The 24,030-nt window shown below is 40.9% G+C and overlaps 1 protein-coding gene across 2 annotated transcripts in view; it reads right to left on the bottom strand.

Moving 5' to 3' along the window:
* Positions 1 to 24,030, bottom strand: part of rapgef5a (Rap guanine nucleotide exchange factor (GEF) 5a) — a 39,949-nt gene that overhangs the window by 4,280 nt on the left and 11,639 nt on the right. For both annotated transcript variants that reach the window (XM_020090847.2, XM_020090848.2), the window contains exons 6-24: positions 18,922 to 19,003; positions 18,705 to 18,753; positions 18,502 to 18,575; positions 15,906 to 16,085; positions 9,559 to 9,704; positions 8,550 to 8,650; positions 5,817 to 5,895; positions 5,578 to 5,722; positions 4,250 to 4,341; positions 4,126 to 4,156; positions 3,925 to 4,003; positions 3,571 to 3,720; positions 2,516 to 2,613; positions 1,587 to 1,709; positions 934 to 1,112; positions 755 to 845; positions 608 to 658; positions 405 to 492; positions 224 to 288 (exon numbers count right to left, since the gene is read on the bottom strand). In XM_020090847.2, the coding sequence (XP_019946406.2) occupies positions 224 to 288; positions 405 to 492; positions 608 to 658; positions 755 to 845; positions 934 to 1,112; positions 1,587 to 1,709; positions 2,516 to 2,613; positions 3,571 to 3,720; positions 3,925 to 4,003; positions 4,126 to 4,156; positions 4,250 to 4,341; positions 5,578 to 5,722; positions 5,817 to 5,895; positions 8,550 to 8,650; positions 9,559 to 9,704; positions 15,906 to 16,085; positions 18,502 to 18,575; positions 18,705 to 18,753; positions 18,922 to 19,003 (1,903 nt within the window). The remainder of the gene's footprint in view (positions 1 to 223; positions 289 to 404; positions 493 to 607; positions 659 to 754; positions 846 to 933; positions 1,113 to 1,586; positions 1,710 to 2,515; positions 2,614 to 3,570; positions 3,721 to 3,924; positions 4,004 to 4,125; positions 4,157 to 4,249; positions 4,342 to 5,577; positions 5,723 to 5,816; positions 5,896 to 8,549; positions 8,651 to 9,558; positions 9,705 to 15,905; positions 16,086 to 18,501; positions 18,576 to 18,704; positions 18,754 to 18,921; positions 19,004 to 24,030) is intronic.

The following is a 24,030-nucleotide window of genomic DNA, read 5'->3' as shown; positions in this document are numbered from 1 at the left end:
ATTTAAAGAAATTCCTTCATGGCACTCTGGAGATATTGTGTTCTGCTTCCTTGGGTAACACACCAAATAAATGACTGCATTTATATCAGTTTTATCATTTATGTGATTGATCAATCAGTCAGTCAGCTGTTAATGCACCTCATCTTGTTCTCTGTAAATTCACTTGAGGGTTAATCAAGGTAAGATTCCTGAAAAGGTCAGACAGTTTGAGAGAAAAACTCACCAGCTTCTCAAAGTTGACCAAGTTGTCATGGAACGTCTTATTTCCCTCGTGGATAAAGGTTATATCTAAGAGCAGTGGACAGTCATATTAAAGTTTCATTCATCAGTGTGTGTGTGTGTGTGTGTGTGTGTGTGTGTGTGTGTGTGTGTGTGTGCGTGCGTGCGTGCGTGCGTAATGATACCTTTCAGGAGAAGAGGCATGAAAGGGATCTTGGGAGGTTTCATCCTCTTGAAGGCTTCCCTGTAGGCTTTGTGGTTCAGAGACGGATCCTGGAAAAAGACAGGAAGAGAGAGAAGAGTGTAGAAGAAAAAGGAAGAAAAATATTTGATTATCAAATCAAAGGAAGAACATCTTTCACACTGCATTTATCTCATTAAGTCTCACCGTGATGAGCTCCAACTCTGAGAAAAGCTTTTTGAACTTCCCCGGACATTTCTGAAAGGAAGGTGTATGGTCAGGATTAGATTAATGACAAAAAGTATGTGTATGAATACACTAAACAAAACAACACACACACAGACACACACTTACCTCCCAGGTTTGGTTGAGTCTACTGACAGCTGCTGTGTTGAGACCCATGATGATGGCAAATGCAGAGTTCAAATTTCTTTGGGCTTTGCAACTAAGCAAACAAGAATGTGAAAAATATTATCAAAGTCAAATCTTGATTTTTCCAATAAATATACATTCATTTTAGTTTGAGTTCTTACTGAGCAGCGATCTTGATAAACTTCTTCAGCAGCTGCACTCTCTTGTTTAGAGAGACGCACATGAGCACCTCGGACATGACCCACTGCTGGACCTCGTTGCAGCGCTGGAGAAGGAGTGAGAGCGCTGTCGTGTGGCCGGAACCAGGAGCACGGCTGAGGGTGTAGTACACCAGCTCCTGCTGCGGGTGGAAAAGAGGAATAAGGAATGTGAGTGAAAGACATCAAGCTTTTCAGAGGAATGCATCCAAATATATCTACTCTTCCAGAAGCCTATGTGACATCTTAATCAACTGGTTTTGTCCAAAATAGTCAAAAACCAAATACAAAGGTCATTTTAAATCATATAATAACAGAAAAGCAGAGTATGCTCACACTCGAGATTGAGAATCAAACACAAAACAGTGTCTACATTTTCTAAAGATTCGGTTACATTTGCATCTTTAATGCCCGTGTCCCAGCAATCTCTGTCAGGATTATGAATTTATTATAAATGGCTATACGTGAACACACTGTATGCATATATTTGTGAGATCCCATTCAATTTCTAAACCTGGCCGATATGACCCTTTCACAGACAAGTATGCATCATTGTGCTGATATGAAAACCTTTATTTTACATTTGGGCTCTAATTTTTGGTTAAATGAGTTCAAACCTCATGGATGGATTTGAAAAGGCTCCAGTCCAGATGTGTTAGAGCAGCCGCCACGTCCCAGGTGTTGATGCCTAAGAGTCGTACGGGCCTCCTGCTGAGCTCCCCACTGTCTGTTAAAGGAGGCTGAGTATACAAGCACACAAAGAAAAGTGAGTTAGAAACTGTATCTAAGGAAAGAGCACTATTTCAAACAATGACAACAATATTGCAGCTTCCAAATAAACTTCTAGTTACATGACAATTTGTTCTGTTCAAATTTACTTATATTTTACTGTATATACTACATTTCTAAAAGTTGATATTAACTCAGCAGATAATATGCAAAATAAAATAGATATTACATGTCAACAAGACAAAGGGTAGTTGGTTTTTTACTTGGTTTACTGTATATAATCTACTGTGTACTTAATGGCAGGCAACTAAATGTACATATCCAACAAGAAAACTGTGTAAAATGCCAAATAGTGCATGGATTCACAGCTGAGGCTCCTGTCTAAGAAAAATACGCCAATACAGAACAACACTTGCCCTGATACAGCACTTTCCAATTCTGCTGTCACACAGTTGGGCATCAAAATAATTGTAGGTCGCACCTTTTCTTTCCTATTGAGTCAAAGTTAATAACCATCACCTGACCTGAGTCTCTCCAGCTTGTTTATATTGCATGACTCATTATAGCACAGTGAAAATGTATCAGCTGGGGAGATAAAATATTAATTTCCATGCTCGATTTCACCGGAGGACAATACACAGGTTAACCAACAGTATCAGAGGCAGCAAATGACCAAATAATCATTTCTTTGAGAGGTTGTGGTTTGTTTGAAACCTGCCAGCTGCACTTTATACACTTCTGTCAGCGTATACAAAACACATGGAAAGATGGAATGATATGGAACAATAGAAACACAAAGAACAGTGCATTTACATACCAAGATCTCAGTGAGATCCCTGCGACAGGCCACAAGCTTTCCCTGGGGGGTCAGAGACTCTGAATACACACAGTCACTGGGCTGTAACACCCTCCGCTCTGCAGAAACCACCATTTAAAGAGAAGAGAAGGGAAGAAGCAGAGAGGAAATGATGATGGTAATTTAGAGCCAAGAGTGTAGAACAGTGATCCTCAACCAGGGCACACTTCTAACCCGAGGGGTACTTCTGTAGTTGCTGGGGTGTATGGTGGGTGGAGCAGTTCAACTAATCTAAAAAATAAATAAAATAAAAAAAGTTATGATTTGATTTATAAGAAAATGATGTTTGACCTATGACTGTTCACTACATGAGAAAGCAGTAGCTATAACTATATTATGACAAAGCTACTCTGCGCTCATGGGTCACCACACCCATCTTCAAACGCCTTCTTTTTGAGCTTAACTTCACACCTACAAAGTTTCGTGGCTGATACTATAGCAGTGACAACATCTGTCCACACACAGACTTACAACCATCTGAGACAGAACTCAAAACCACCTCTGTGGTGGTTCCTTCTACAGTAGGTGTCTCCAAGACCACACGTTGCCATTATGACACATACACACAGAGATGCATCTGTATATTGATTCAGCAGTAAAACCTGAACACAGTTTTTCATGCACACATTGAGCATGTAGTTGAGTATACAAGCAGAGAAGTATTAAAAGTTCACCAAGTAACAAATGGATAACAGCAGAAATAGGTAATGTAAGTAATTGATGAAGTGTTGTAATAGATAAAAGCATGGGTCAGTGATTAAAAGTGATACTGAAGTAGCCAAAAGTGATAACTTAACCAGATTGACCAAACACTTTTTGATTGTATTAAAAATAGTGTGATAATATTGACAACATTGAGTTTATAATCCTTTGACAAGAACATATTTGGAACATGGGGGTGGTATCATCAGGGAAGGAACGGATGTAGATAATTGCCTTTTAAAGGGAATTTAATATTTGTGTTAACTGTGTTGTTGGTGCATTACTTCCGTGTGTTTGTGTATGTATATGTGTACCTCCGGTGTGTGAAACCACTGCTAGCAGCATGTCCTCTTCTGCTCTGTCCATCTTCTGACCAATGATCCTCAGCAGCTCATGGGCCTCCAGTGACGGATGTGTGTGGACACTCAAGTAGGAGTCAGCGCTCACGTACACGCAACAGATGACTGAAGAACACAAGTATTTACAGAGAGAAGTTTGAGTTTGTGTTTGTCATGTAGACAAGCGGACAAACTGAGTTCCCTCTGCTGAGGCAATTTACATGTGCACATGAAAATGAAAACCCACAGGTGTTCCTTATGCATATTTGTGTATTGTCCTAGACAGTGTGTTGTGTAAGGTGTGTGCATGTGTTTGTGTCTCTTACTCACCCTCTCTGGTGTCGGTCTGCTGACTTCTGAGGTGCAAACTGTTTTCCTTCAAACTCAGCTGTTGATACATTTGTTTACTCTGACAGAGAGAGAACAGAAGAATGTGTTTATACGTCACCGAATATTGTGATTCGCTGAAAGCAGCTGTATCAGTGCCTACACAACGCTAATTTAATGTTTGGTGGTACTTAGAGGCCTTACCTTTTGGTTGGGAGGACAGTCATCCACAGTGCTACAAGAAACAAGTAATACAGTGAGGACAGGATAGGCATGAGTGGAAAAACAGAGAACAAAAATCCTTGTGTGGACATATATATCCACTTACTGTCTCCGACGCAGGAGTTTCTGGAACTCCTTCAGATCTTTCTCCAGGGTAGGGAACTCATACAGATCTTCTAAAACACACCTGTACAGAGTCTGACAGAAGGGGAGAAAATAAATCCCAGATTCATAGCATTACACCCACAATCTCATGTTAGCACTTGTTAACTGATGGTAAAATATTTGTTTGATGTATGAGAATGGGTGGCACCTGACTACAGAAATATCATTTGAATGCGTCAGACTTTGTGTTTTGGCTGCGCTCAGACTTTGGCTCAACTTTTCACCACATACAGACACGCCAACCATTACACTACATTGGCTTCATATCAAACAGTTATCTGACTTGTGGCTGGTAACAAAACATTACACACATTTGAAGGGAGAGAACAAATGTCTTAACATATCAGAATCACAATGAGAGGCAGCATTTCAAAACCAAAGCAAATAGTACATCCCTATGGATAAATAACACTGGAGGGCCTTATATTGTCAAAGCCACTTACCAAACCTTTGGCGCATTTTAAATTGTTAATTGGTAAGGGACGCAAACAAGATTTTAAAGGGGGCTGACCCCAACACTTCCAGGGGGATCGATGAGCCAAAAGTTCAAATTCAGACACTTTCCATGATTTTTATTTATGAGAAACAATCTCAAGGGGGCCTTTTGGAATATAAAAAAAACACACAAATCATTGTATTGTTCATGTCCATATTGTGTAAAAACATTCATAGAGTGGGGTGGAAAAAAATTTGGGAACCCTTTGGCTAATCAACAAAAGCTAATTGAAGCTGTAAACAGGTTTATGTCCCCATAACATGAGTAATACCTGGACCCAACACGCATACACATGCACGCTCGTATAAACACGCACGCACACACATACCAGCCTGATTATCATTGTCATTGACCCACCATAGCCTCCCATCACAATTACCCTCTCGATCCTCTGTTACTAGGCAACTATCACCTGGGTTACACACTCCATATGAGATTATACCCATGCCAAACCTCGCACTTTGGTTACCATGACAACCCAACATAGGGCAATGGAGCCGTCAGGTTAAAGAGGGACAAGTGATTGGTGAGTGTATGATTTGGGTAAGTGTGGAGACGTGTGCATGTGTGATCATGATATCTGTGTGTATGTGGCACAGTTGTCAAATCTGTTTAGGCTGTTAATGTATCTGCTCTTTTTTTCTTCTTCTATATTTTCACATTATTTGTTTCCTCTTAGATACACTCCATCGTTTTTCAGATGTTACATTGTATTTTTTCTCTCTATGAGTTTGTTCCTTCTGATGTGATGATAAAGACAAGTGGGTCCATACCTTCATAAAGCTCCTGACGTGCTCCTCATCCTTGAGGAAGTCCTTGTAAAGCCTGCTCCAGTGGGACACCAGCTGCAGTACCTTACGTTTCCTGAAGAGAGCGTCCTTGCCCTCCTCCTGACCCCTGCAGCGGACACTGCTATAAGTGAGAGCGGTCAAGGAGGCAACATACGTTAGTGTGGAGGCTGAACGGATGCGAGTATGAGAAACATTCTGCATGTGTTTGCCAATAAGGATATTGTCCCAGAAGGGCCTGACAGAGGTCACTGGTGGACATGAAGACCAGGTAGGTCAACAGGAAGTCATCCAGCAACATTTCTGTAACACAGGAAACACACCATCAATCACTTCATAAGCCTCAACACATAAAGCACAAAGTGGTCCAAGAGAAATCTTCCTTCTTCACGCTTTTAGCTACACAAGGTTTGTTATTAACAGGCAGCAGATTGCTGACAGGTTAGCAAGAAAAAAAGCAAGATATTATGTAATATTTAGTGTCGTCAAAGTCTTAGTTTGGGGTCATAGAAGTTAAAGGTTGCTTACTGTCAAATCCAAATATGCCCTCATAGTTCTGATTAAGTGTCAAGATGCTAAATGTTACTGTTATTTTTCAAAAAATTCCCAAAAAGTTGACTGGTTATTTTTTGTTTAATGTTATAGAAAAATAGACATGGGGTTTTCCAGAAACCATGAAAAATTCAAGAAAACATTTTCATCACTAGGAGATGGAGGCTCATGTTCCAAATAATAAATTCACAGTAGAGAAAGTTAATGACTAAGTGGGACGCTCCGTGTGTGTCTGTGTGAGCATGAGTGACTCAGCAGGTGTTCAATGGGTAAGAACCGAATATAAACTGCCCTCATGGCAGATGGGTAATGAGCCATTGTTGGTGGTTTTGTGTGTGTGTGTATGTGTGTGGTGTCAAACTCTTTCCCTGGCAAAATGTGTGACCCAAATATGGCTCTGTCAGGCAGAGAGCACAGAAATCAATTATAGAGGACTGAGTAGAGGTCCTGGCATTAATATTTGAAAGAGTCTCTTCTTTTTAGAAATAAGAATACAACTTTACTCAAGAGATATTTCCAGGCAGGTCTGACTGAGCTCATCACTCCTCAGGAAACACTAGTAACTTTCCTGTCTTTGTATCTGTCCTGAGCCCCCTCCTCTAGTCTGTGGCTACAGAGCCCTTTCTTGACTAGTCCTTTCCCTGCTTTCCAATTCCCTCTATCACTGTTTCACCCCCTCCCCGTCTTTCACTACAACCCTGTTTTTCATTATCTTCTTCTCAGTGGATACATTTCCCCCCGCTAGTACTCTCCTGCGCTCATCCTCTCTCAGCTCCCTGTGATGATAAATATCAATTTTCATCCTCAACATATGCCCTCTACATTTGCCCGCTGGCACACACAAGTCAAACACATACACTCATAAACACAGCGACACTAACTCTCACACACATACGCACACAGCACCCTGATGAATTACTCATACAGTTCTGACCTTGGGGAGTTTATCTTTTGTGAGAGAGAAAGGGAAAAAGGGAGAAAATGTCTCTGTGTGTTGAACTAATCGCACTAATCTGCTGCTGTGTTTTTTTTTGGTGATGTGTGTCTATGTGTTTTTTGTGTGCATGGCGTGGGGTGGTTGCGGTAATCGCTCTCTCTCTGTGGAAGCGTGTTCATGCCTGTTCAACATGCTGCACAGCTAAGCCCACTAAAACGGCACACTGATGCTCAATACCACCCCAGAGGGCCTGCCTGCCTGCCTGCCTGCCTGCCTGCCTGCCTGCCTGCCTGCCCACACACACACACACACACACACACACACACACACACACACACACACACACACACACACACACACACACACACACACACACACACACACACACACACACACACCCTCATGCTTATTCAGTGCACACAGATCGAAAAATAGAAAAAAAAAATAGAAAGAAAAAAAAATTGAGAGACAAACGCAGTCGATCATGTACATACAGTCTTAGGCTGCATCTTTGCTCCTGAATCTCCCTCCAAATCAAAAATAAACCTAAACCTTAGAAAAGTGTATTTTTTCTCTTCAGTGAAGAAATATCAGGCGTTCTTCCTCCACAAAGACCATCTCAGTTCTCAGTTCTCTCTCTCTCTCTCTCTCATCCATCCCTCCTGCTTTCTTTGCTTCCTGCAATTCAGTGAGATGGCTCCCTGTGGGCTGCTGGAAACTGGTGGTGCTGAGGAGTTGATACATAAAGACGCCTTATCTTAACTCAGTGCAAACAGGCAATAGCAGTGTGTAAGAAAAAGCCAATTGAGACCCAGATGACCCTGAATTATTTTAATGTGTAGAGAAATTATTGTCTTCCATAGCAATATTTTAAGACAAAAGGGGCACATACGGTCGTCAGTGTTTTATAAGGTAAGTGGGAAAGCTGTTGTTTGTTTCTTAACCTGGAAACGGGCTTCTCCTGCTTTTTTCTGCTGTATTTAACCTCTTGCATGTTTCTCATATTTCCTGGCAATAACATGGATTAGTGTACACACACATGCACCTGGAAGTGGTGCAAGGGCTGACACACACACACACGCACGCACGCGCGCACGCGCACACACACACACACACACACACACACACACACACACACACACACACACACACACACACACACACACACACACACACACACACACACACACACACACACACACACACACAGAGTAAGGTGAATGCCGGGCTGTGTTGCAACTTGAAAATAATTTCCTGGAATGAAAGGAAGGTGTGGTGCTTAGTTTTAAGTATGCCTTCTGTCCAACAGCACACAGCTGCTTTTATGTAACAAGTGGATTATGTAACAAGTGTATTGACTATCTTTCATTTCATGTAAGTTCACATCACTCTTTCTTTTTATGGACATATATTCACATTGTATGTATAGATACGAGTCTGTGAAACATGTTCATGTTTCCAAACTTACCGCTCTCTCTGCTCTCCGAAACCCCTCTTTGGTCATCCAACCGTAGGTCGCTTAGTAGGTGCTCCAAGATTTTGAGTGGTGTTCCCGAAACCACCACATACCTGTAAGAGGCAGAGTCGCCACATCTTTCGTCACCAGAGCCTGAAAACCATGAACGACCACTTCCATCCCTCCATCCTCCCTCCCTGTCTTCCTCCTTGTTCTCTCCAACATCATCTTCATCAATGTAGCGAAAGTGGGGAACATCAAATGTGCAGATTTCTGAAACGCTAGCATTTTCACCCTCATCATCATAATCGTCCTCATCATCTATATCCTCCTCTGCTTCTGCGAGTGCAGCTAGCTCAGTGGTCATCTTCATATCTGAACCCTTCCAGAGGATGAGCCCTCATTTAAGCTTTGCATATCCAGGGTGGATTCTCTCTCCCGGGTAACCGCTCGAACTGTTTGTCAGCTATGAGCTCCTACAGTAGTACACTGAAGGAACTGATTGCTACCAATGATGCTGAGCTAGACACACACACACACACACACACAAGCACACACACACACAAGCACACACACTTAACCTGCCTGTCACCGACACTCCCTGCATTGTGCCTGAGGTCTTGGCACATACTGACTTAAAAACACACAAAACAAAACTAAAAATGTTCTTACACACACGCACACATACATACATGTGAACCTAAACACTACACACACTGATTTGTGGAAGAAAGTAAACCAGTCTTGGTGTCATCTTTGTTTCCCTTTCAACTGAAAACAAAAAAGCCATTCTCTTCACGCTCTGAGGCAGAAGCGAAAGAATACATTATCTTAGTCACACACACATACACACATACACACGCACAGCACAACTGATATTTTGCGTGTAAGTGTAGTGTGTGGTTGTAACCTGAGCTCCCAAAGTAGAAAAACAGAAAAAATACAGCGCAGAACTATGATTATGTTTTTGTGGCTACAGTTTGTATTGGAAAGCTCTCATTATGCAGTAGGAGGAACTGACCTCTTGTCGCAATCCTCCTCCCTGGAACTGCCCCCTGACAATGTGGGTGAGGGCCGGTCCGATGGAGACGTCACTGTAGAGGTCACTCTTCGCAACACCAACACGTCCCGACCTCGCTCCTTCAGACAGACTCGTCCCAGTGCCTCCTGAGACAAAAATGAGAGGCAACCAAATCAGAAAACATCAGAAAACAGCAAGGATAGCTAGGTCAAAATCATAGGTGTCCAATAAGTAAGACAGAAAGTTTGGGGTTATTTACAAACTGTCTTCATATTTTTGACCACTAGAGAGCACTGAAATGTCATGCACAGTTAAATGTTTTTTTATAAAAGTGCTTATTTAAGCATTACATGATATATTATTATTATTTACAATATTTCAATAGAATAGGGACAAATGAGAATGTGGGCTGACACTTGAAAATGATCCCTTGCTCCAAAAATTAACAGCAACTTGATCTGTGACTCTGGCGCGCACGCACACGCGCGCGCGCGCGCGCGCGCACACACACACACACACACACACACACACACACACACACACACACACACACACACACACACACACACACTTGCAGTGACAGAGTACCGTGAACAGAGCTCCAGAAGGACAAAGGAGAACAATAAGAAACAGCCCGAGGAAAGGATCAAAAGAGGAGAAGAGAGAAGGAGATCAAAGATGAAGGAGGAGAGCAGGAGGAGAGATAAAGAAGCAACGTCTCTCCTCCAGCTGCTCACTGCAGTCTTAGCTGCAGCCAGACTGAGCAACAATCACAACTGACACAGAAAGCTCTCTGTGCAGGGCTTTCTTTCTTTCCAGCACACCATGTGTCTTTAATATGTACAGATACATCATGTAGAACCACTACGTACAGTTGTATTTTGTTACATTTTGAATATTTTGATGCCACAGTTACATAATATTGCAGTGGCGAGGCTTGCAAAACTTGAAAAGGATGCAAAGGTTCATACAAAGTGCAGACAAAGTCTCCTAATCAATAACTGATCAGAACATCTGGAATCTGAATTTATTCTGTAGACATTGTGGAGCCTTGAACACAGAGTACCTGTAATGCAGTCAGAGATACCTTTATAACTCACAAAAACAAGTCAATAGACTGTAAGCACACTCACACACAGTCTCTCTGTCTTTGTGATCGACTGATGAAAGGAGCCGTTTGAACCTGAGAGACAAGAGGTAGGATCAGACTCGGGTCAGACACAACAAAATGCCCTTAGTGCACTCATTCTACTGGGAGTATGATACAGATGTTCAGCTGTCACCAGATCCTTCATCTCAGATGTACTAGTGTGTGTTTCTTACTATAGTTATGAGGGGCAATTTTGGTTCAATACCAACATTATGAGGACATTTTGACATTGTGAGGGCATTTTAGCTGGTTCTCATAAATTCAAAGGGTTGTGAAAGGGTTAAGACTTGGTTTTAGGGTTAGTGTTAGACTTAGGTTAACATTAGGGTTAAGCATTTATGATTGTAGGTGTTGTATGATGTGTAGACTGTAAAGACTAATGAGACTAATGTGCTGTGTTCACACAGTAGTAGCACAATAACACTTTATCTCTATACAGCATCTAAAACTCACTGGAGCTGCTCATAGTTTTAATGTTTAAATACCTTATTCTGCCATGTTACATTTCTTGTAATCAATTTCTCAATTCTGCTATTAACCATCATTAACTTGTACAACCATATGATAACACTACCCACCTACCACCCACCCAATCTTTGATGTTCATTATGTAACATGCTGACATTAAATGTTCTCTACGATTACACCAACACAAAGATGTGCACAGCTGATAAACAAGGCAGGGAAAGCTGATGTCAAGAGTTCTGCCACCGCATGACATTAAATACAGTTTGGGCTGGTACCCGCACCACACCCAGTGGCCCCAGATGGTCTGAAGGGGGACATGCCATTAAACCACATCATTCAGGGTTCAAATACAAACCAGGATGTTTGATCACAACTCTCCACTCTTTATCTCTGCACAACTTTCCTGTCTCTGTACACCAATAACTATCTCATAAAGGAAAATTGCCCCAGAAAAAAGAAAAAGAGTGAGATTATGTAACCAATATAACCACTGTAAAAACAAAGTAAGAGTAAAATGATGTGTTGTGCTCCAGATAAAGTAGCAAACTGTTGATTTTTCTGATACCAGAGTCATTATCTGTATACAGATGCCAAGAAAAACAACTGAGCACACATACACACGCAGATCAAAAGGAAAATGTACCACAACAAAACTCACAACACTGTCACCATGTAATGTATATGTCACTATGCTACTTGTATACACATTCACATGTACACATTATCTCTAAGATCTGAAAAGAAAAGTGCAAACAGAAGTTCCCAAGAACAACATTAATTTAGCCTGAGAAAGAATGCAAGCAGCGAGCAGGAAAAATATACAAAGTGCGCACTTGAACACTGAGGAGAGGAGGGGTTCAGATAGTTATGCAACACAGAAAAAGAGAGAGCAGGATAAGAAAGGCCAGTGACCATGACGGAGAGTGAGAGACATGTGGGAAAAGAAGAGACTGAGAAAGAAATAGAAAGATGTTTGAGTGCAACCGTTACAGATTTTTTATCTAAACTATAAATTCACTAGATCTTGGATTTATTTCAGATCTGCACCAAATTGCACACACTCATTTATATCAGTTCCCTAAACATGTCAGATTTCTCCCTATCAACATCAGTTGATTCTTCTCTGAGAAATCAATGAAAATATTTTAAAATGCCCGGTCTTGCAATGTTAAAGAAAGTAAAAAAAATGTCCTGGATCTGCCTCCTGATGCAGATCCACGGCTCTTCCTTGGGTCATGCACACAAAATTTAGAGGAAAGGGTGGGAAAAAAAACATATTGCTGGATAATGAATGAATGTAAAAAAAAAAAAGTGTGGAATAACATCATCAGGTGCAGCTTTATCGCTTCTGTGCAAGCAGGTGGAAGAAGAGGAGGGAGACTGGCAGATGTACAAAAAAACAAATGAACAAAATACTGAAAATATCCTTTTCTCTATCATGCAGATGTTAGATTGTGGTATAATTTAAAAGAATCATGATTCACTTTCATCGACAGGGTGCATTAGAGGTTATGATAGAAGTTTAAAAGGAAATGATATCAAATAATTCTTTCAGGTCTATGAGCTTGAAAAGATGCTCCCAGTCTTCTCTAAGTGGATATAGGAGTAGGAGCTCATGTTGATCTATGACGGAGCAAATGAGAAAACTGCATGAAAGTGATGACTCAGTACAGTCACTTGTTCTCAGTAAACAGGTGCGTCAGTCTCTTTCCTTCCATTACTCCCCATTCCTTCCTTCAATTCAACCATCTGTACTCCCCCCGACTCTCCACCCTTTCCTCCTCACTGTCTCCTTGCAACAAACTCTCTCTTTCCTCTGTTCATCGCTTTCGAGCCAAGTCCCTCTGTCTTTGAATGGTCAGATTTTATGCTCTACAGGTTTGGATTTGGGAACAGAAAGCAGAGGGCACTGTGCCCTTCACAGGGTCATAAACTGCATACACACATCTTCCTCTCCAACACACACACACACACACACACACACACACACACACACACACACACACACACACACACACACACACACACACACACACACACACACACACACACACACACACACACACACACAGACACGAACGTACGTACGTACGTACATAAAATAAGAGAGTTCAATTTTAAGATTTCAATTTGAGCATGCAATATGAGAAATTAAGAAGTCAGCATATATTCAGCCTCTTACAAGATCAGTAGCTGCTCCTTGATCTTCATCTGTCATTCACTCAAACTGTTTCTCTGACACACACACATTCAGAGGAAAGGTGGGCCTCGTGGAAAGCCTAAAAGGAAGCACTCTCTGTTCCCTGCCTGTTCCTGAATGTGTGTTGGTGTCTGTACTGATAGTGACAAAGCCATATCAGTGTTGTGATAGCTCTGTGCCCCATTTCCTGGAAATTGTGGATAAAAATCACAATGCTTTTAGTAACTGGTTTTAATAATGTAGCTGATTCGTGTTGATGCATAAACACACAGAGAACATAATTTGTAACTTAAGCTATTTGAAAGTAACTCCGGATGCCCTGCCTGTGTGTGCGTGTGTGTGTGTGTGTGTGTGTGTGTGTGTGTGTGTGTGTGTGTGTGTGTGTGCGTGCGTGCGTGCGCGTGTGTGTGTGTGCATGCGTGCGTGTGATCGCACATGCTGTGACCTTGTATAATCCCCTGAGTAGGTTGACCTCTGTTAAACTCTGAGACTGAAAAGTACAAGTATTAGTCTGTAGCAACTAGGAGACAGAGATTCACCCAAAGCACATTTGAGTATCACTATGGAAACAGCCACCAATGGTTTGTTAGAGCTCGTCTGTCATGGGGGAAAAAGGAAAGTAAAAAAAATAATAAAAAAATCACCATGACGACCCAGTAAAAGGAGAGTGGTCTCTGAAGTGATTCAAGCTTGTTACTTAATTTTGGTTTGTGCCACATTCTGCAGCCTGAGATAAAACAACCATCACACCTATGTTGCTGAAAAAGACTCTTACTCTTGGAAATGATAATAAATCAGTATGTGCTTCCTGCCATCCATTTAGAGAAGAGTAAGAGGATCTTTTCCAGCCCATAGACCTGAAAGAATCATTTGATTCATTTCCTTTCACACTTCTATCATAACCTATGTACCCTATCGATGAAAGTGGTGCTTGATACAACATAACATCTTTTTTTTTTTTTATTATACCACAATGTAACATCCATAAGATGTAGATTTAAACAATATTTTCAGTGTTTTGTTGAGGTTAGGGTTGGTAATTTGTTTGTGAACAATTTGTACCTTATTTGAGAAATCCTCTTAACGTACTTATAGCCATCAAGAAAGTCTTGTCTTAGAAAAAGAGGTGTCTGTAGCCCTGTAAGAAACACGACCAATCATTTCATTCAGACCGAATGAAATGATATGCTGGCCACGTCTCTGTCACTAACTGACCCGTCCCAGTTGTGACAATCAGTGGCTGTTGATGTTAATCCACTCTTTATTTTATTAATATTTTCAATATTATCATAATCTAGCAATATATATTTTTTTCCTTATGAACCTTTAAATAACATGGGCATTTCATCGTTAACCTTTAAACATCAATTCATCCACATTGTTCCCAATTTTTCCCTTAAAAGTCTGAGTAGATCTCAAGGTAAATAAAAACTTGTTTTCGCACTCTGACAATGTCACATCAGTCATTTTTGTCTGACTGCGACAGGATTAAGATGATTTAAGATAAGGCTAAGTTTTGCCTTATGATAATTAAGTAAAGCTAATGGGGATGAATTGCCTTATTATTTAAACAATCTGTATATAGTGTGTAGGTAGGAGTCTAGTTTAACCCTCTCTTTACTTTAACACTGTTGTTTCTGTAGTTACGTATATTATTAATATGCTTGTAAACTTCAGTGTGTTTTTACTTTAGCATGTAAGTAATGAAGGTAAAAGCGCTTTGTAAAAATCTCCCAGAACAAACTCACTGAGCTGATGAGTTGTGCGGTAGATTTCACAAACACATGCATCGTAATGTCAGCTGAAATCAGACTGCATCTGCTTCATTTCCTGCCCTCAGGTATACTGTAGAGCACAATTACACAGTATAATGCTTCGCTAACACCCCGATCATTATGTGCACACACTGACTCAGCCCACCACAGTACCACACACACATACAGGATCCAACACATGATTATAGGCTCTTCCCAGCAAACTCACACACTCACACACACACACAAGTGAACATAGATACACACACAACACTTGACAGACTGTTAAAAGGCCATGAGATGATATTGCGCTAAGCCATTATTAATGACCGCATTAGACGAGGAGGAGAACTGGTGGTTGTTAAATCTAAATTCATTCAAATGAAGATGTGTCTGATGATCTGTGAAGATGTACTGATGATCTACAGAAATGAGCAGAAGTGCTGTGAATGTGTGTACTTGTGTGAGTCTTTCAGATTTACAGCAACACAAATCATGATGGTCCTGATGAGGATTTACTCTCAAGATCTCATGCAGAGCCCAATTTGTGAGTAACTCAGATCTGAAGTGTGTGTACGCTTAAAAGTGATGACAGTAATGACGGCAGCCACCACATGATGACGTCCATTACTCTCTACTCACACTAACCATGTAGCCACAACTGGCTCTGCAGATCATATGGTAAGAAACCAACAAGTTCACAGAACATCATCATCTGTCATATCACGATAGTATGACAATTGAAAATATCGGTACCATCACACTCTCTACTCACAGGCTGGTTCCTGTCGGGCAGCCGGTAGTTGTGGTTCTGCAGCAGTCGACAGCCATCCTTGGCCAGACGCTGAACGGCCTCCAGCCCGAGCCGACTGGTCAGCTCCTCGCGTCCGCATACAGACCCCATACCTCCGCTGCCACTGCTGCCACCTTCCCGCAATGCACACATCCCGCCCAGCTGCAACACAGGAGGCATGAAGACATATCTCAACCCACAGTCCCAAGACATGGTGGAAACAATGGAGGTCCAGAGAGTTCAATGTTTTTGTCGCTAGGAGAACAAAACCACTGTGGGCATAATTCAGAAGTGTGCAATGACAAGTTTTCAATTGCCTCTTTATGTCCATGTGAGGAGAATGAGAAAAAATCCTGAGTCTATCTTTTTCTCTCTCTAATTATTCTTTGTGTCTTAGTCTTTCTATCCATTATGGTCTGTAATTCCCTTCTGTTGCACTTCTCTACTTGTCTTAGTCTGACTGCTCTGTGTCAGAGGGTTTTAGCAGAGAAAGAGGGAGTGTATGTGATTGGTAGTATAAGTGGGCGGGATTGTGGGTCTGTATGGGAAGAGTGTGTGCTGAGTGTGTGTCTGTCTCCTCCCCTCTGTAGACAGGACTTGGAAATGTGTAAACCATCCTCGTAGCCCAAATGTCTATCTAAGACTGTCAAAATAAAAGAGAAGCACATAGACACAGAGACATAAGGACAAAGAGAAAGTCCGAAAAACAGCAAGAGAAAGAATATATTTGTTAAAAAATTTGCTGAACTGGAAACAAATTGCACTGTCCTCTGAGATACACAGAAACCATGGCTGTGTGTATGTGTGTGCTCCCTTGGGTGCTGCTTGTATGATGGTTATCACCGTTGGTGGTAGACTGGTCTGGTTATTTTCCTTGGAAGAGAGAGAGGTGGGTATTTAATTTGAAGACTGGGAGCTCAACTATCCCATGGAATGGTAAGAAACACTCACACATGCATGATGGCATATACTCCCACGCTTTATCCCCCCCTCAATGACAGCTCTTATCTGGTCGAATAGCCATGTATACACAGACGTTATATCAGAGCCATGGTCCAATGTCCCTGGCTGCTTCCTGTTAACCTGTTTTCAGCTTCCTGTCTAAGAAGCAGAACACACAGAAGATAAACCTGTCTGCCGGCCGTGTGTTTGTATTGTGTTGCTGTCGCCGTCTATCTCCTTCTCTGTCCCAGGGCATCCTTATTTTGTTCTTTGTTCCCATGTATTTGACATTTATGACAAGCAGGAACTTTCAATGGGTTGAAGAATAACTGAAACTAAACTATTCTGAGCATCAACAAAAGTCTTGGATTAGCTTGAGGTGGGGTTTATCATGCTCCTTCTTGATATATAAAACAAACCTAGCTTCATGTTACCATCGCAAACTTTAATGTTCTCAGACCCCATGTTTTCAATATGTTTGCAGGTCGTAAAACATAAAACAAATTTCATTGACACTACTCTACACTATATGATGTGGTTAAACAACAGACGCCCCACTTCTGCAGCATAAAGGGGTCACAGAATGATCACTAAGGTTATTAAATGGTCACAAACCAAAAACTAGAACCACTTATCTACAGTGCCATAAGTATGATTACATTTTAAAGATGCTCTTTTTCTGCTCTCCTCCTCTCTCCCCATCTCTCTGGTGTAATCAGAGAGTGAATAATTGATGGTGAAAAAGAGGTTTCCACTGTACAGAGATGGTATCAGAAAGTAGGCTTCTGCACTCTGTTCTGACCCGGTTTTCAGTCAACTCACTGTCGGTACACACAAACAAGTTGCACTCCGTTACCTTTAAAAGAGAGGTATGGTAATCAAAACAAGCCAATTACGGTGTTATCCGTTATATATGCCACAAGCTGAGGGAGGTTATATTTTAATTGATCACTACTGGTCATATTTACACTGGTTCGTTTCCACTGTGGATCAGCAATAACAAAGAGATAGCATCCAGCTTATTCAATTAGGGATATTCACAATAACAACACTGGAGCAAAAAGCATCAGAATGGTGCTAATGCTAACCTTTTTATATTGTGATAGCAACTTTTTATAATGGTCATTCCTACCACATGATCACAAAGAAAGAAAGAAAGTTCATTTCTACAGCCACATAGGATGCTTTTTTGAAATATGCTTTATGTAATTGTCTGGTGCAACTTCTTGATGAAGTCACTTTGCATAACATTATGTTAGGGAATTATTTTCTGACAAATATAAGCTTTAGATATTCTCTCCAGCACTACCATATAGAAAAATATTGGTAAATGATATGACTCACCTTTGAATTGATCACTTACAAAAGTGAATCATATGGAAATACCCTCACAAGTAATATGACATGCACAGACACACACACACAGGCAAAAACAATACCTTGCTACACAGTAATAACAACCACTATGTTTGTGTTTCAGTGTACCACACCTCTGCCGCTCTAGTTGTTTGTTTATGTTGGATATGAAGAGAGGCTGTCCATCAGCTCCAGACTATACTAAATGATTCTCTCCACAGTGTTATACCAAAACTATAATCTGTATGTGTATGAACAGTAGATTGTGAGTGTGTATTACCGGGCTGCTCTCCTCACTGGGTGTGCGAGGTTCCTGTTGGTTTGTCTCTGTCGTCTCAGAGTCCTGCTCTGATACTGCAATCATAAGGAGCATCACGTTAGACTGACAGGTCTTCACTCTCATTAGGTAACTTTGTCTTTGTCCCGGCATGTATTCACAAAGCAGTAGAAAATAAAACACACTCACAATAAATGTATACTTACAAGCTTTGCGAGTCTTTCGGGCAAGAGCAGCTGCCAACTCACTTTGTACCTGTTGGAGAAAAAGCTGAAGGAGTCAAACCCTAGTTTATATATACGATTTATATATATGTGATAAAGTAAAACATCCTGTCTTCCTGCAGCTACCTTTGAACCATCTTGAGTATTTAAGCGTTTGCAGGTTTGTTTAAATTTCTCAGATTCACATGCACACACTGACCGTGGATGTGAGCCTCTCAAGAGCTTTCATCTGGAGAATCTCACTGCAGATGTCCCTGTTGCCTTCAGAGTCTTCCTCTGACCTGAAGACACAAACACGCACACAAAGCTTTATTAGCAAATAAGAGCATAATTCACATCAAACACTGTGCAGGGAAAAAACGTTTCAGTCCTGTAGAGTGCTCTCTACACTGCCCCCTGGTATGATGGTAGAAGACTTGCATCCTACATATACATTTATCTTTTAGCCTGATGTTCATTACAATGGACTTTTTAAAATGATGATAAGATAATACATGGATGGATACAAGTGGATTAAAGAGATTTTTTACCCTTTAATAAATCTAAATAATAATTTTGGTGTGAAGGAACTCCCCTAGAATTACAATATTATACAGAAAAAAAATTCATCTTAAAATAGTCAATTAATCAAACGGACTGCTGATCAGAAATAAAGTAATTTCAAAGTCAGGTTTGTAATGGTAATTTTCTGACATCTTGTAAGACACAATCAACAGAAGTTTGATAAAGTAATGTTGGGTTGCAGTTTTCTGTCTTTCTAGGTCTTGACTCTGTATCTTTGTATGAAGCAACTCTCAGCACCAGACTTCTCTCTTTCGTGTGGTTTTGTTCAAAATAGCTCCAAGACACACCCTTCTATTGATGTTAGTGAAGCCGTGTGTGTGTGTGTGTGTGTGTGTGTGTGTGTGTGTGTGTGTGTGTGTTTGTTCCATCTGGGCTCTATGTTTAGGATGTATTTGTTACTCTTGAAGATCTTTTTCAAACCTGAGTGCATCTATGAACACACTTGTGTATTCCTTCATTGTGTGGGTGTGCGCTGTATAAACAGGTGGGTGTTTTGAGGTAAACCCATTATTCCCACAGCAATAATGCGAGATTGTAGAGTTTGCCTACACCAGCAGCAGACTGCACCCAAGGGCCCCTCATCTAATATGTCCTCTTACAAAAGCACTGTTTGGATTGGTCTCCCACACACTGCCTCACCCCCCTGCTGGACACACACACACACACACACAACTTTTTGTAGGCATGCACACAAATTTGCATACAATTTGGATTTTTTTCAACAAATCCCAACGGCTGAAAATAAAAGGTGTGAAGAAAAGAAGTGTGTGTGTGTGTGTGTGTATGTGTGTGTGCACTGTAATCTCTCTGATAAAGGAACAATAGATGGGGATAGTACAGGGAGAGATGGAGATATCATGAAGCCCTCAGTCTGACACTTCCACTATCAGCTCTGACACAGACAGAGATGGAGGCAGGTAGACCAACAGATTAAAAGAGTGTGAAAATACCAAATCTTTATTGTCTCTATCAAAGCAATGCAATGGTTGAACTTTCTTTTCAGTATTTATGGTGGCTTGTCTCCTCTTTCTTTTAAAATCAGAAGACAGACTGACAGTTCAAACTTCTGGCAGAGCTTGATGAGGAACCTGTGCAAATGATCAAGCTGTCACTGCAGTTAAAGGCTGAGGGTGTTGTTAATGTTCCGTTTCTCGACAAATGCAGAACATCATTAGTGAATCGTGAGATTTACTGTCTATTTTGAGGCACCATGCTAAATCTATTCATCTCAGGGTCATTAAGTGTTATTTTTCTCATAGCCTGTGTTCACTTGGTAATTTGATGACTCACAATGAGCTTGAATGTACCAGAGCTGGAGGAGAGACACAGTGGGTGGGGTGTCAGCCACCATTAAGCAGCGCAAGGCGGTATTGATAGAGGATTAACATGATCGGTGGTGGCACCACCTCCTTTTTCAGAGTTGAATAGCATAAGGTAAAGTCAAGTTCTGTGATGTTTTGTGATTGAACAGAACAGATCCTACACCTAAGACAAAAGCACCGCGCAAAGTAAGAGCGTGTTTACTATACAGTGGAATGTGGGAGTAGGCAGAGGGATTTGTGGATTTAAGTTGTTTAGAAATGGGTTTTTTTCCACTGTGGTGACTGTGGCTAGTGGTATTACGTTTTCGTCCCATTCTTGTAAACATGATATCCCCTATGGGGAATTTCTTCACATTTGGTACAAATGTTCAGTTGGACTCACAAGATTAAGTGATACGATTTGTACAGTCAAAGTCAAGGTCACACTGTCCTCACAAACCATGTCCTGGCCTCTTTAACATGATATCTCAAATCTGACTTTAGGGAATTTCTTCAAATTTATAAAAGTTGTCTATTGGACTCAAAGATGAATTGATTAGCTCATACAAATCTGGAAGAAACATTAATGTAGACATAAACTGCACTGGTTGGCAGAGGCCTACACAATGTGGCACCTCTGGTTCCTCATTATTATGTTACTATTTCACTGTAGAATATTACTTGAGTAGTTGTATGTGTTATACAGGCAGTGGACACAATAAGGTATAATAAAATATACAGTTAGGTCCTGCCAGAAGATTTGTCTTTGTGAGGTTAATACTGTAGCTCAGGTTGCTGTTGTAGTGTACTGCACATTATGTGGTAAAATACTTCATACTTAGGTTAAATCATGGTTTGTAGGCCTATACACAGTGACAAAATATTCAGCATTCTGAACATAAAATGAATAGTGCTACTGTATTGGATTACATTCCACTGTGTGTTCATACAATGGTAAAAAAGGACACAAAGTTTAGTGCATTTGATGGGGTATATCCAAAATACATTAGCAATGACCTGAAGTGGAATAATGACACTCAACACATCATTGCAAAAGCTCAGCAATGGCAGTTTAAAAAAGAAAAGCCTGAGCAGCAATCATCTTTGTGTTCTGTTCTACCTGCCGTTATCACATCCTCTATTACGGTACAGCAGCGCAGATCGTCAAACTACAGCGGACTGTCGACACAGCATCAAAACTCATTAACAGCCCGCTCTCTCAAGTTGAATCTACAGATAATCACAGGACTGTAAAAGAAGCAAAGAAGATCATCTCTGACCCCTTTACATCCTGCTCATGAGGCCTTCCAGCTCCTGTCCTCAGGGAGGCGCTACAGGTCACCACCTCCTTTACAAAGCACTTTTTCCCCACATAGCAATCAGGAGTCTGACATCTTCGCTCTAAACAGACAGACAGGCCAGCAAACTAATCACCAAATGTATGTGGTTGTGACTGATATGTTTTATCTGTTGTATCATAGTTTTGATTCACAATAATGTGTGGAATGTCGGCTGTTGTCCATCTACATATTGTGCTGCAGAGTTTACTGAAAAATTCTACCAGCATTGGTTGAGTGGCTGATTGAATATCTTTCAAAACAATCTATCAAAAGCAGCAATCACAAGAAGGCAGTATAATAATCAGGTAATGTTGCCATATCAGGTATCACATTATACGTTAGAGTTTAAATCTAATGCTGGCCAGTTTACAGCAGGAAGACATGAAGAGACATAATTAATGAGGAGCATGATCATCAGTTAAACCTTCTGACTGCAGCACCTTCAAAAGTAATGTTTTCCTTTAACTATACATTTGTTAACACAGGCTGAGAATGTGAATTTGTCTTTGTTGCAAACACCTGCAGCCTGAAGAAAAGCTTGAGATATGAACCATGCTCTTATCAGATATATAACTATCTGTTTTGGATTTAAATGAATATTAGCGTTAATATAATATGACTGACTGTTTTTGAATTAAGACTTAACAAAAAGAAAAGCACTAGGAATAGAACAGATAATCTGCACCACATTTGACATTTTTTCATTTCTGGATAGTGGAAGGAAGTAGAGACACATCATCTATCTTTATAGTCTATGATGCAAACCCTTCAAATTACTGCTGTTGTGAATTTTATAATTCCAAAAACAATCCTCATTATTGGATCAGGGATTTAAGTAAAGCATTACAGAGTTTCCTGGAAGCGAGCAGGTGTTTTCCCTCTCGGCTACGACTAGTCTCCTTTACATCAATGAGAGAGAGAAAAAGGGGATGAGATGTAGGAGGGGAGGGTGTGAGACGGAGAGAGAGAGGGTGTCTGCAAAGAGAGACACAGACATCAGCAGGGTAAGAGTGAAAATGCTGAATACAAACTTTTATCTACGTATATATGACTTATCTACAAAAGTTAAACACCACATCTGCAGAAACACTGAGTGGAGGGCATGTCATCCACTATAATGTATCTAAAGTAGATGATGCAGAACATAGAGGTATATACAGTATGATACATGGGATTTATATCAGTAAGTATGACATTCAGATCCCCTCGCTGCTGTGCTCTGTCCCTGGTGTCTGCAAATAAATCCTTTGAAGTCGACAGTCGACACACAGATGAATGCATTGATGAGTGCTTTGGATACTTTGCTCTCCATGTATACTCTTCCCCTGCCGCCACCACCCCGCCTCCGTCTCACACTCACTCTTTTCCTCTGAGTGACAGATTGAGTTCAGTTGCAGCCTCAGCAGGAATCCCACACACAAAAGCAGAAAAGCAAGGGAACTCTGGCTGACACCAATCTACATGTGTGTGTTAAGTGTGTGTCACAGCCCATCTTGTGTTTATGAGTGATCGCATCATATGTCAGTTTTTGTTTATGACTGTATTTTCTGCTGTGGATGTGAAGGTGTGGGTGCCTGCACACGAATGTCTCTCACATAAGCAGATTGAGGATTTAAGACACTGAATAGAGATTAGGTTTTTCACTGGGTGTATGTGTTAGTGTGTATGCAAGGACAGGAATGTCCTTGCAGGAGTTTCTGAAGCGTCCACCAAATCAAGTCACTTTTCACAGTAAATCATCAGACAGATAAATGACCTCAATCGTAAATCTAATCTGGAGGCCTGTCACGTCTACTTTTAAATTTTACCACAGCAATGAGCTTCTACGTCAGGTCAATGGAGATCATACTGCATATCACAACTGAGTCACATTCACCATCAATTCAACACTCACACACAGTTTCACACAGCAGTACAACCACTAACTTGTCCATACAACAAATGAATAGGACTCAAAATTGTTTAGAGATAAATTCAGTAAGGCAGCAGAGGTTTATAGTTAGCAATAGTCTAGTTAGACATTCAACCAAGTATCTGTAGAGCTCAGTACTGCCGCTCGTCTGTGGTCAATCTGCAAAGCATTGCGTTAGGTGAGGCAGACCC

Source organism: Paralichthys olivaceus, chromosome 20, assembly GCF_024713975.1.
Source record: "Paralichthys olivaceus isolate ysfri-2021 chromosome 20, ASM2471397v2, whole genome shotgun sequence".
NCBI lineage: Eukaryota > Metazoa > Chordata > Actinopteri > Pleuronectiformes > Paralichthyidae > Paralichthys > Paralichthys olivaceus.
The sequence above is the reverse complement of the archived record's forward strand: the minus strand, read 5'-3'. Positions and strand labels throughout refer to the sequence as shown.